Source organism: Chelmon rostratus, chromosome 6 (genome assembly GCF_017976325.1).
Source record: "Chelmon rostratus isolate fCheRos1 chromosome 6, fCheRos1.pri, whole genome shotgun sequence".
Taxonomy (NCBI): Eukaryota; Metazoa; Chordata; class Actinopteri; order Chaetodontiformes; family Chaetodontidae; genus Chelmon; species Chelmon rostratus.
Genome location: NC_055663.1, coordinates 21855780 through 21868779, shown reverse-complemented (window position 1 = coordinate 21868779; position 13000 = coordinate 21855780). Strand labels below are relative to the sequence as shown.

Here is a 13000-nt window from a genome sequence, read left to right as displayed (position 1 = left end):
TGCCTATCAAAACCACAGGTACACACCAGCGAACAGTGCTCTGACAAATGCAAGAAAAGTTACATAATCAAACACCATGTGAGATATTCTCAAATAGGCTGCGCGCTGAAAGGAGGCGTCTTACTCCTTATGCGTCTGGCACTGCCATCACTACTGCAAGAGGGCCAAGCAAATGAGCTGTCACATCTGCCAAGCCTCCTTTGGCAAAACCCAGTCCAAAAATCAATCAGCAGTCCATCAGGACTGGAACCTACGAGAGGCAAGATGAGGTATAACCAAAGCTGAAGAACTGCAACTGTGGATGCAAATGTTGCTGGAAACAGTCGTTAGGGAGACAAGTGGGGACCCGTGGGGATACCATCGTCCAGATACCCAGTCTGAGTCCTCTAACGCAAATGGCAACTTCCCACACCGCACGGCAGCGCGTCTGCCGGGTGGAAACACACGCCTTTTGCCATATGTGCGCACAGTCTATACCGCCAACGCATCGGCGGCAGCGCCGGCGTCACACGGAGAGGAACCCGCTGCCAACCAGCCAAACCCCGGCAAACAAACACACGTCCTCTCACTCTCACTACGTCGTGCAGTCATCAACCACCTCCGCCCCGCTTACCTCCGATTGTGACCCGTTCTGTCTTTCTTCCCCTTCGGCCTCCTTTTCCTGGCCTGGATGGCCATCACTGCCGGGGTGAGGTCGCGTTTATCCACGGGCATGAACGACGTCCGACCCCGGGGAAGGGTGTAGTGGGGACGGGGAGAGAGAACAAACACATCATCAAGGGTCTGAAGCTGGCTGGCACGGGTCATTTAGCGTCGTTTAGCATGCCCCGGTAGGCTATCTACGCACGTAACTTCCGCCACTTCACATTTTAAATACAAGCCAAAGTGCGGCGACATAGCCAAGTTAGAGGCTGAAGGATACGCACCTTTCCTGGAGCTCATGTTTCCTCCTCTTCCCCAAGCAGCAGCAGGAGCGGCGGCTCGACGGCAGGAGCCGGATTCTCTCTTTCTCCCTCTCTCTCTCTCTCTCTCTCACACACACACACAGACACAAACACACACGTTAACCTCCGGCTGAAAATGACACGCGCTCCCTCTTTCGTTTGAATCGGGAGTCGCGTGCAGCCCAACGTGGACCTGCCCCTCTAAAATGTGAAGTTTAACTGCAAAATCTATGTCTTTGTGTGTGTAAATGTGTATGCGTATTAAAACGTCTGTGTGTATACATGTATATGTGTGTGTGTGTGTGTGTGTGTGTGTGTGTGAACATGTCTGAACATGTGCGAAATTTCACTGCTTCGTTGTAATGGAAATTAACTGAGCACCTTCTCTCTAGAACTTTTTACTCAAGTAAAATTAATATATTTAATATTTTAAACTGCTTTATTGATAAGGTGTTGTTAATAGTCATGCTGGTATCAAATATTAATTCTGCATTTAGAAAAAATACCCATAAAACCCTGAGGGCACTACATACTTAATGAACATTAAAATTAGATGTAAAACAAGATTGTTACTTATGTGTGAGAAACCCAGTACTAGTAATTAAGTACATTTTTCCAAGTAATGGTAAAATGTACATTTTTAAGGTATTTGTACTACTTTTTCCATTTACTTCTACTCCATCAAACTCAAGAGGGGAATATTGTACTTTTTACTCCACTACATTTATTTGATATGTAAAATATGACATTCAGAACAAAGTGAACAGCTTTTACAAAATACATGCATTGCAATATATTACATAATGCAAAAAATATAGAGCTATAGCTATAACTGGCTCTGCATTGACCAATTAAAATGCTGTTTACACATGCATCAGTCATAATAATCAAATAATTTATTCTGTGCTGTACTTTTTGTTTTTTATAATTCAAGCATATTTTAAAAATAAAACTTGACTACAGTAAAAAAAAAAAGTATTTTATAACAATATTTAATGGTATTTAAGATTTTTTTTTACTTAAGTAAAGAATATTTCTTCTATCACTACACCTCTTTGATTAAAAATGAAAAGGGTGGGATGCTCTGGTGGTTTCGGGGTTCAGCTTGCTGACCAGGAACTGCAACATGCCTGGCAGGAGTCCAGATGGGGACCTTTGTTATAGTAATTCCCCATCTCTCTCTGCCTGTGTTTCCTCTAATCTTTTTACCACTGTCTCTCTCATAAAGGCACATATTGCCCAAAAATGCATTTAAAAAATGAACAAAATTGAGATGCAGTAGCTACTGTAAGCAGTGAATCTAATATACTCCTCCTTACACTTCTACACAACATGTATCAGTACAGAAGCTTGGTAGCAGGCCAGGATGCTGCTTCTATACTATTTATAGTGGTAGCTGTGTGTTTTTTGTATTGCTGTCTGCAGCCCACTCTCTGCTTTATACTATTTCATCAAGATTTGTTGGACTTTAAACTTAGATTTTGATGCTCTATTGCAACACTGCACTTTCTGTTTGGACAGCATTGCAGTTTTATCTTGTATTTCCTGTTGCACAAAAGCTCCATTACTCTTGATTAACATGAGGAATATCACATTTAAGTCATAAATAATGTGGCATTATTAGTCCAGGCCCCACGGCTCCCAGTGCAGTGGTATTTATGGAGCTCTCCCACAGACAAGTGAGAACTAGATTTACTTGAAAAATGTATGTTTATGGATAATAAAATGCGTTAAGACCACATGCAGAATAGCTCCCTTGCAAAGTCTGAAATCACAAAAGATTTCATTATCAGACTGCTATGACTAGCAGTACAATAATAATAATAACTAACCCTTTACATGTTTGAAAAACAACAGTTCACAAAAGAAAGCAGAGAAGGCAAAAGAAGATTCTGCTCCATATAACGTTTGTTTTTTCTTGTATTTGCAAAGATTGCAAACAGTTAGAGTAATGTTACACCAACAAAAATCAGATGATATAGTGTATGATATGGGAGCAGGTTCCATTCTGCAGCCTACTAAGCATTTTTACTCTTGATACTTGAATGCAGGGACACTGGGTATTTTTACGGTGCGATATTGATGTTTGTATTTATGCAAACGATCTAAATAGTTCATAAACCGCTGCTCCTCTTCTGTGAACTTTTAAATGCCATGAAACCATTTGGTTTTTGTCGCGTACAGCGAAAAAGCAAGTTTGAGTACACATACCGGCGCCGTGGCTTAGTTGGTTAAAGCGCCTGTCTAGTAAACAGGAGATCCTGGGTTCGAATCCCAGCGGTGCCTTTTCACTATGCGAAAGCATTCAATATCTGACTATCCTGCACCCTGAGTGGCCCAAAACATACAGAAAATACGCTAAAACTGCCTTAGAACATCGCGATCCTTCTCTCTACCGGAGATGAAATCTAAATCGGCCATTTAACGCGTTTTCTCCACTGCAAAGAAAGTCGACAGGACGCTAGATCAAGTTTTGTCCAATGGAAGGACACCTTAATTATTTGTTATTTACCACAGAGACATCGCCCAGGATTAGAAGGATGTGTTCACATGACACCACTGTAAAGTTTGTTTTCACATAGCAGCCCATGGCAAAACTAGCACTGGCAGAAGTATTTATACTTATCCATAACAGATACAAATGGGCGAATATCAGCGTGTGTCAGTATTATCTCGCATTGCCCATGATAAGTCCACACTACCGGTGCTGTACTGCGTTGGTGACAGAGAGAGGAAGCACAGGAAGTGGGAGAGAGATGACAAAACAGGTTCCCGAAGCACGTGTTGTTTGATTGCCCAGCCCACAATCTTAGAGAGTATGTGCTGCAGACAGGTGCATGCTTTCTGGACCCTGGTGGAGAATCTCACCCACAGACCAGACCAGACATGGCATGTCTGACGCTGCACGCAGGATTTGGAGCATGCTGTCTTAATCCCTTTGTACTACAGATACCCAACATGGACTCTATTGGAGCAGAAATAATATTTCTGTTGAGTTCTTTGATGGTTATTTAATAATTATTAATAAATGAAAGCCTGTTGGACCAAGGTAATAAAGTAAAGATTGGTCCTGAGAGTAAACCTAAGAGGGGAAGATACTTTTTTTTTATTAAAGTACTTTTTACTCCACTACGTTTATTTGCAGCATCTCTGGTTGCAGGAAGGCAGAAGCTAGGCTGTCTAAACCCAGAAATCATTGTTGATCTTTTATGTGCATAGTTGAATCTACCAATTTGTATATATAAAGTATGAAAAGTATTTGAGTAAAACGTATTTGACTGAAGCCAGCGAAGTACAAGCGAACAGACTCCATGATTGACAGGTTCCCTAACCAAACATTTGCAGTGGGAGGGTTCAGGAAAGGATCTGTTTCCGGAAACAGTCACACACACACACACACGTGTGAGAAAAGCAGGCGTTTAGTGCTGTCCGCTCTAATTCTGGATATCATCAGACGCAGGTAAGTAAAAGTGAAGCTGTGGCTTGAAGCAACAACGTTTTTCGCTTAAGTTACACCAACGTTTCAGCTTAGCTTTGCTGCTAGCAACGGTCACGTTAGCCAGCGATGTTAGCTAGCGTTAATAAGTTAGTACCGATGCGCTAGCGGCTTTGCTAACTTTGGAGTGGTCAGCAATGCGCTCATTGTGTCTTTTAGTGTGTGGTTCAAGCTCGGGTCCATTAACAAGTCCCTGCAAGTGATTGGCAGCTGGAAGACGAGAAGTGTGTCCCACGCCCACAACTGTTTCTGGCGACCTCGGTTCCACAAACAGTAAGTCAGTAGCATCGTTAGCTAGGCCGTCAATGTCGGTTTAGTTTGTTGTCGTCACTCATAAAAGCTGAAAGAAAATATAAAAAGCTGCATTGATGAATGGATGAATTGAGTTAGTTAGTGGTGGTGTTGTATGAAACATGATTTAATTTTGACTGGCGCATCTTATTAACATGAAGTTCTTGGGTAATGTTAACTTCACATGGGTGTCTTAGTGATTTAGAGTTGTACGTTGGAAGACATGCAGAAGATCAGTATTGATCCAGCCGAGGACGAGATGTCCTGACTTTTTGTCTCCAGTTTTTTTATGATATGGAAAGGAGGACATTAAATCACAAGCTATAAAATGTCAAGTGTGACGCGGCCTAATTTACATCGTGGCCCTTGGGGTAAAGATAGTAAGCATCATAATACGAACACAATTAATATCAAATATCATCATCAATTGGATAAATCCAGGTCAGATGCTCAAAATATTATATGCAGACTAATGAAACAGAATGATAATCATACGCTTCTGCTTTGGAAGTGGTGGTGTTTATTTACTTTTAGTGAGAAAATGTAACTTATCCCTATTCCTGGAACCACAAAACTTTAAAGGAGCAGGTAGTCATGCTGGTGCAGAACCCTGAGAAGCCCAAGTGGGCAACACTACCTCTGATCTGATGGGTATTAGTTCCCAACCTAGTGACAGCGGCCTTAAAGATGCTAAGGGGATCTGTTACAGATATTTAGGGACTAATGTGGGTCAGCCCATAATGCAACTCAGTAGCACATTTTCTTATAAACTCCATGCCCTAGGTTGTAACACAGACTTTGGCTTGTATAGTAGCAGTGCTCTCCATGACAACAACAGTATACTAAATTTCATGTGTAAAATTGGTGGTGTTTCTTTAACTGTATTCTGTTTAAATATTTTGATTGCAATATGTTTTGTGTCCCTGTTGTCACAGCTTGGCTCTGATGGCTGAGTCAGAGCCCGCCCTCGTCCAGGTCGGAGAAAAAAGAGGCTGTCCAGAGGATGAAGAGGTAGACCCATCGTCGAAGAAGCCCAGAGTTGAGGACGATCACAAGAATGGAGGCCCTCCCCACCAAGATGAGGAGGAAGAGCCTGAGGATGAAGCAGGTGATGGAGAGGAGGACGGTGAGACTTTTGCTGATATGATGAAGCATGGCCTCACTGAGTTGGATGTGGGCATCCTGAAGTATGTCAGCGACCACAAGGGCTTCTCAGGGATCTTGAAGGAAAGGTTCGTCCTCCACAGTCAGTAAATGGTTAGCGTCATTTGTTCCAAAGTCATTCAGTTTGGATTGTTTAACAGATGATTCCTTGTGGTTTGTTCTCAGATATTCTGATTTCGTCGTACATGAAATCAACAAACAAGGCAAGATAGTGCATTTAGATGACCTGTCTATCCCTGCAGAGGCTGCAGAGGTAAGATATTGCATTGCATTTCAACTGCCAGTGTTACTTCTCTTAACATTTATTGATATTTTACTAATATAGCTAATTCCACACGTTGACTGTAAGGGAGTAATACCATTTAAAATAGGCCTGAAGGATATGCAAAAAGCACATATTGCAATTATTTTTGGCAGATATTGATACAAGTGATATGAACCATGATTTTAGTGGGAATAGTAATTCAATTTTCACAGAAAAAAAAAAATCTGAACCTATCTGCGCTCTGTAGCTAACTCCTCACGGCAGCAGAATATGATTTGGAATTTGTAAAAGTATGTTGCGACAAATTTTACCCTTATCAAAAAATTGCAGCTCCTGCTGTTTGGATATTGCACTTGCCCTTATTGCGATTTTGATAATATTTCAAGTAATTATTCAGCACTAGTTTAAAAAGTGGTGTTATTTCTTGTTGGACCCAGTCAGAGGTGAAACTTGTAGAAAGTTACACATCCCTTGACATAATGTTACCACTTGATGGGAAGCACATCCTGGGTTTTTACAGCACTGGATCTGGTCAGGTAATGGTTTCTTAAGTTTCTTTGTTGTGTTTCTTCTGTGTTAGGAAGTCCCAGAGGGTCCACAGCTGCCACAGGAATCTTGTGTGCTGACGGAAGAGCAGAAAAAGCAGCTTGGGGAGCTGCAGCTCTTCAAGAATAAAGAGGACAACGTCTCTATTGAGGTGAGTTTACACTTCCTGAATGCCATTGTGGTATTACTTAAAACTTCTTTATGTAATGTCCTTGCTACTCTCTTAACGTCTGTAGGTGGTGGATGATACAAAAGAGAAGCGTACGCAAGTCCACAAGGCCATCAAGACTCAGTTTCCTGGTCTGGAGACTAAGACAGAAGAGAGGGATGGACACAAGTTCATAGTGGCCTACCACGCTGCTGGAAAGAAAGCTCTAGCAGGTATGTGGAGAAGAAGCAGAACCGGATGTCAGCCCTAAACTGTCTAGAAAGAATTCATGACCAATAAATTAGATAAATGATCAGACAAAGGATTTAGTGCATGTCCTTTTTTATGTCTACCTTCAGCTTATCTGCTGCAAAGCATGTGGCTGTAGCTCAATTGTAGAGCAGTGAAGTGCTATGCATTCACTTGTGCATGTGCATGATTGAGCCCCCTGCATGATTCTGCTCAGATATTTACTCGTACTGGTTTTTAAACAGGCAGCTTTTTGGTTATAGGCTGACTTTATTGTTTAGTGGAATGCTCCACATCCAGATTTTGACTTAGTGTGGTCAGAATGAACGCTTGAAAAGACAGTAAGGACAGCAGAGATTCAGTCTCAAGGTGCCTTGAGAAGATCATGCACCCTCGTTGCATAAATCATGTGAATCCCACACTGCGCTCACAGGCCCGTGCATGACATATCACCCCTGACAACTCGTCCCACAGTCCTTAAACATCTCTTTCTTAGTAACATTATTCTATCCTCCTTTTGCTCTTCTCTGGTGGATAGAGGTCAAAACAACGGCAGGTAAGAACCTCTTCTCCACACAGCACAGAGGAAGGGGTTAAGACCCACATGGAGTTAGGTGTCGATTACTAGATGCTCTGCAAATGCTTTTTGGTTTTGTAATTATATTTTAAACGTATTTCCATTCTTCCTTGCACTGCAGAGATTAAATATGTAAATTAAAATTAGCCTAGCTAGCTAAAATTAAAAGCAAAAGTTATTTTTCTTACAGGTAACTATGTAGAAGTATAAAATCTGTATAATTTGTATATTTGAATTGCTTACAACCCATTTTTCTGTGTCCATAAAAGCTCCAAGGAAACACTTCTGGCCCAAAAACCGTGGCAGTTTCTGCCACTTTGTCCTGTACAAAGAGAACAAGGACACCATGGATGCCATCAATGTGCTATCAAAGTTCCTCAGGTCTGAATGTAGTACTTACTTTGATTTTAAAGTGATCCTAATTTAATAGTACCAGACACACTGAGTCTATAAAAATTATTTTTGCCATTGACATGTGATTGGCAGAACATGTACAATAATGCATGTCTTTCTAGGCTTAGACCCAACATGTTTTCCTACATGGGAACCAAGGACAAGAGAGCCATCACTGTGCAGGAGATTGCAGTGCTCAAGTGAGTGTGTGCTGCTTTGAGCAAATTGCCAAGTTAATCAGTGTGTATTCATTTTCAAATTGTCTGTGCATGATTGTAAATAGGAGGCAGTGTACATGTTGCATCTTGTGACTGCTGAAGGTGTTTCAGCTGTCACTGAGCAGATTTCTAGTTTAACAGCTTGTTGCACAGGATCAGCAATTAAAGAAACCTTTTCCTGTCCAGGATCACAGCAGAGAGGCTGGCTCATCTCAACAAGTGCCTCATGAACCTCAAGCTGGGAAACTTCTGCTACAAAAACCACCCTCTAAAGCTGGGGGAGCTGCAGGGAAATCACTTCACTGTGGTCATCAGGTTAGCACATCTTATTTATTTAGATGTTTTACTATTATGCACTATTCCTGTGCTTTTGTTGTGGGTGCTTGCTATGTGTAACTAACCAGGTGCTGACAACATATAAAGACCAGTTAGAATTGTTGTTTTTTTCACTTTGGTTTATGTATGGACTGAGAATGAGCTATATCCAGTGGATTCTGTTTAAATATGATTTTAATTAGTGGGTTTTTTTTGTGCTTCTAACATCCATTTTTCTCTTGAAATTGTTGAGGTATTCTGTGTCAGGTCTAGTCACCAGTGTCACAAGTGCACTGTTAGAAGACTGCACATCTCATTATTATTTTACTTATTCATGTATGTGTATATCAGGAACATCTCAGGGACTGATGAACAGGTCCATCAGGCCTTGACATCCCTCAAACAAACAGGGTTCATAAACTACTATGGCATGCAGCGCTTTGGCACCACAGCTGTGCCTACACAACAAGTTGGCAGGTAAGGTCAGATTGTGACAGCATGGTATAAGCCCTGACTTGGCTGGGTGGTCAGCTTGAAAGTTGTTTCTTCGTTTTGTTTTTGGGCAGGGCTATCTTGAAAAACAACTGGAATGAGGTGGTGGATTTAATTCTGAAGCCTCGTCCTGGAGGTAAAAAACTTTTTTTTTTCTCCAGCCACACTATTTTCTTCTGTCTATCTTTAAAAAGTGTTGAAGCCCTCCTCCATCTTTACTACTTTCTTCAGCGGAGAAGGAATTTCTGGTACGTTGCAGAGAGGAGTGGGCTAAGACTCAGGACCCAGAGGCAGCCCTAAAGAAGCTGCCCAACAAACGCTGTGTGGAGGGGCAGCTACTGCGAGGACTGTCCATGTATGGCAAGAAGAACATCGTCACTGCTTTTGGACTGGTTGGTTTTTTTAATTTTAGTGAATGAAGCTAATAATTGATTGAAAATGTGGGTGGGACATGCAGAACTTAGAAGTAATGCAGCCAGTCAGCACGCTTTTACAACCAAACCGACTATTCCACTGGGCCAGGTGTGTTAACGGTCTATTGAGTAAACCCTCCATGGATGAGCATCATGTTCACTGACACCTTATTTATATCCAAAGACAGCTTTGCGCTCTTTCTGATGAGTGCTGTTTGTTCTTTTTTCAGATCCCTCGTAACAACCGTCTGATGTACATCCACAGCTACCAGAGCGTGGTGTGGAACACCATGGTGAGCCGCAGAATCGAAGCCTTCGGCCTGAAGGCTGTGGAGGGGGACCTGGTGCTCAGAGGAAGTTAGTTGTTCACAGTTTATTTCAGTTGGCTAGTGTTAGATATGAAAGGAATAGCTTTGGCCATTTTAGAACAAAGCTTTCTTACCTGGAAAACCAACATTTTTTAAGTTTTTACACTTTGTTTCTCCCTGTTTACAGTCTTTATGCTAAGCTAAGCTAACTGTCTGCTGGCTGTAGCTTTACATTTCATGTGCAGAGGGGTATTTTTTCACCCAACACTCAGCAAGAAAGCAAATGAGCGTATTTCCCAAAATGTTTAACTATTGCTTTAATCATAGTTTTAGGGTAATGTAAATTATTTTCAATTCCTCTGTCACCAGGAGTTAAAAACAACCAAATCAAAGCATTTCTGAGTAATCAATATGTTATGCAAAGTCTACAGAAGAAAAAGCAACTTTCCAATCGATATATTTGCATTATTTAAGCAAAATCAAACTAATTTACTGATGTTGTCTATGATATGTTCATAAAGCCACAGCACATGTGCTGTCTGCTGAGGAAGCAGAGAGACACTCCATCCATGATGTTGTGATGCCACTTCCTGGCTTTGATGTCATCTACCCCTCTCATCACGGTAAGAAGTCGCTCCATGTAATTTCAAGTTCATTTATTTGCATGTTTCATGAAAAGATGGCTCTGGTTATAACACAAATGAATATGGAAATAACAGTTCCTCTTAACACACACCAAGGGACCTTTAAACTACATCAGCTTAAATGGATACACATTTGATTGACAAAACTGTTAATAAAGAGCTAAATGAAAGAAATGAGAAACAGGATTAAAGTAAGTGTGCGACAGAAAAACAAATGAAAGTGTTCTGAGCTTGTAGTTACTTGTCATGCTTGTGTCTTTCTGTCAGTGGGTAAAGGCTACAGAGAGCTGCTTTCTGCTGACGGGTTGGACATCGACAACATGAGACACAAAGTGAAGGACTACTCTCTGGCTGGAGCCTACAGACGAATCATCATCAAACCCAGTGATGTCAGCTGGTTAGCAGCAAATTAAAAACTAGTTGTTTTGTTGTACGAAGGCCTTTATGATGTAATATCAACCACATTGAATGCTTTTAATTATTGTGTAATACTGGACTTTCTCTTTAATCTGGTGTGTTGTGGTCTGTTTTATGTAGGGAGGTGATTCAGTATGATGACCCCAGGATCTCACTGGTGCATTCTGATTTTGAGAAACTGGAGAGCAAACCTGCTCCTGTCTTTAACAAAGGTAAGTTCCTATTTGGGATTGTTTTGGCCCATGTTAAAGGTGGTAATACACAGTGGCGCAAAAGAAAACTAAACACCGGCTTTTTTCTGTGATTCGGATACAGCAAATTTCTGAACGATATTGACTCTATTGGATTGGACTTTAACGTCATTGCATCAATACTGGATTTAATTTAGGCTCAGTTGTACTATTGTTAAAACATTACAAACTTAATTTCACCAAGATTTTGTCCGAATGCATCCTTAAGTCTGCACTACTTTTTTTTAACAACTGAGCAACAGGTTGTGAGCACAAAACAGACATATCACCTCAGAAAGTTGAGATGGTGAATGTGTGAGCAAACAATTGCTAATTTGCATCCAGCTGAACGGCTCAGAATATGCTTTCACTAAGAGAGTGGAGAGAAAAATGGAGAGGTCTGTGTTGCAAAAGGGATCAAAGTTCACTGTGACCTCACAAAACTCGCTTGTGTGTGAAGCATCCACGTTTTAGAATCTGTAGCGTCTTTGCAGCAACATCCGTATTTGAAGCCTTGCGGTCCACCACAATCTGATTAGTTTTGCTGATATTGAGTTTCAGGTGATTGTTGTTGCACCATGTGATGAAGCTCTGTATCAGTCCTCTGTACTCCTCTGTAAAAATAGTCTCTAAGTGAAGACAGCAAGTTTCTCGCTGGAAACTATTCGCTTGAATCATACATGTCAGTATAGTGATAGCTTCCATTTTTATACCTTTTGTTAAATTCCTTCAAAGATTTCACTCTATGTATTATGTAAGTCGATGCAGACATGGATGTAAATGTAACTTGACTGGTTGTTTGAGGCAAACAACCACAAGGGGGTAATTCTAATTATTTGTATGATAAATGAAAAAAGTGAAACAAAACCCCCAAAACATACAGATCTGGTAGCTGGCCTGTACCACATCTGTCCATTTTCTTATCCTGATGAATGTAGCACAAACTTAAAGTAGCTGCTTAGGAGTATATAAGATGTGTTGAATGCTGTAGCGACAAAATAAATATGAAGTATGAGATGGAAGGGTTTGGTTGACGGCCTTCTGATGTTTCTCACCTTCTTCTGACAGAGGGGAAGTATCGGGCTCTGCGGATGGAGTTCTCCCTTCCTCCCTCAACCTATGCTACCATGGCAATCAGAGAGGTCCTCAAGTTGGACACGAGCATCAAGAAACAAACACAGCTCAACACAACCTGGTTCAACTGAGACCAAAACACATCCTGGCATTAATTGGACTGCTGCTGCAGGCTGCAAAGCACCTGTCCACTGTGGCTACTTACTGTTGTGAGTGTTTTTAAGTGTATTACTGTGTGTGTGAATGAGAGCGATTGGGTTCTGTGTGAACCCAAAGGCAATTTCTTTGAAGTACAAAGAGCAACGATTTATCATTCTTTAACTTTTTTTTTAAAATAGTTTTTACTTGCTGTAAAGTGTTTCTGTGCTGCAATGATTCAGCATATTTTGACAATGATTTAAGTGAACCTTGTTCTTTCAGGGTGTCATATACATTAATCCCTGCAGCACAGGGTGCTCAGCATGCTTTGTACAGATTTTTTTTTAATCTCGAGCTGAATGTGTGAATTGAAAAAACTCTTGAAAAGAAAAAATAAAAATATCAATAGTTTATAGTGTGCCATCTGTCTTTTAGTCTGATTTATGAACAGGTAGTGTCAATATCCTGCTGTTTTCTGGGATTTTTAGATATTGTTCAATGTACTGATGAGGCCTTTCCCACCCTCTTGTCACTCTGAACAAAAAGGTGGTCAAGCTAAACATCTTGAAGACATGACAATGTGGCTAAAAGTATGTAAACTCTGTCTCCCTCTACTGGCCATCACAGTTAAATGTCCCTCCAATTAAGGATCTGAAATGTATTTTGGGCTCTTATCAG

At 41.0% G+C, this 13000-nt stretch overlaps 2 protein-coding genes and 1 non-coding gene across 4 annotated transcripts in view; 2 read left to right on the top strand and 1 right to left on the bottom strand.

The window, feature by feature from the left end:
- The window catches only part of srpk2 (SRSF protein kinase 2), a 74355-nt gene extending 73354 nt beyond the window's left edge, over positions 1-1001 (bottom strand). Inside the window, exons 1-2 of the mRNA XM_041938692.1 lie at positions 927-1001; positions 614-680 (exon numbers count right to left, since the gene is read on the bottom strand). Of these exons, the coding sequence (XP_041794626.1) occupies positions 614-680; positions 927-942 (83 nt within the window). The 5' untranslated portion in view covers positions 943-1001. The remainder of the gene's footprint in view (positions 1-613; positions 681-926) is intronic.
- A 2155-nt stretch (positions 1002-3156) lies between these two features.
- On the top strand, positions 3157-3230 carry trnat-agu. The gene has a single exon. It is a non-coding gene; the product is annotated as a tRNA-Thr (tRNA).
- A 1094-nt stretch (positions 3231-4324) lies between these two features.
- pus7 (pseudouridine synthase 7) lies at positions 4325-12733 on the top strand. Of its 2 annotated transcripts, XM_041939246.1 has the most exons (17): positions 4325-4404; positions 4600-4713; positions 5667-5963; positions 6061-6148; positions 6741-6857; positions 6943-7087; positions 7950-8061; positions 8196-8273; positions 8478-8606; positions 8958-9083; positions 9173-9234; positions 9330-9490; positions 9742-9868; positions 10341-10442; positions 10731-10860; positions 11001-11092; positions 12179-12733. In XM_041939246.1, the coding sequence occupies exons 3-17, from the start codon at positions 5677-5679 to the stop codon at positions 12313-12315; spliced, it is 1893 nt and encodes a 630-aa protein (XP_041795180.1). In that variant the 5' UTR covers positions 4325-4404; positions 4600-4713; positions 5667-5676; the 3' UTR covers positions 12316-12733. The 2 variants fall into 2 exon arrangements, with proteins under 2 accessions (XP_041795180.1, XP_041795181.1); XM_041939247.1 differs by lacking the exon at positions 4600-4713 and having other exon boundaries at positions 4334-4404.
- The last annotated feature ends 267 nt before the right edge of the window (positions 12734-13000 follow it).

Bases quoted from the DNA above. Each gene is read 5' to 3' on its own strand.
- pus7 (XM_041939246.1), top strand. From the start codon at position 5,677: ATGGCTGAGTCAGAGCCCGCCCTCGTCCAGGTCGGAGAAAAAAGAGGC. The intron at 5,964-6,060 runs GTTCGTCCTCCA...GTTTGTTCTCAG, and splicing joins TCAGGGATCTTGAAGGAAAG to ATATTCTGATTTCGTCGTAC. The intron at 8,062-8,195 runs GTCTGAATGTAG...ATGTCTTTCTAG, and splicing joins GTGCTATCAAAGTTCCTCAG to GCTTAGACCCAACATGTTTT.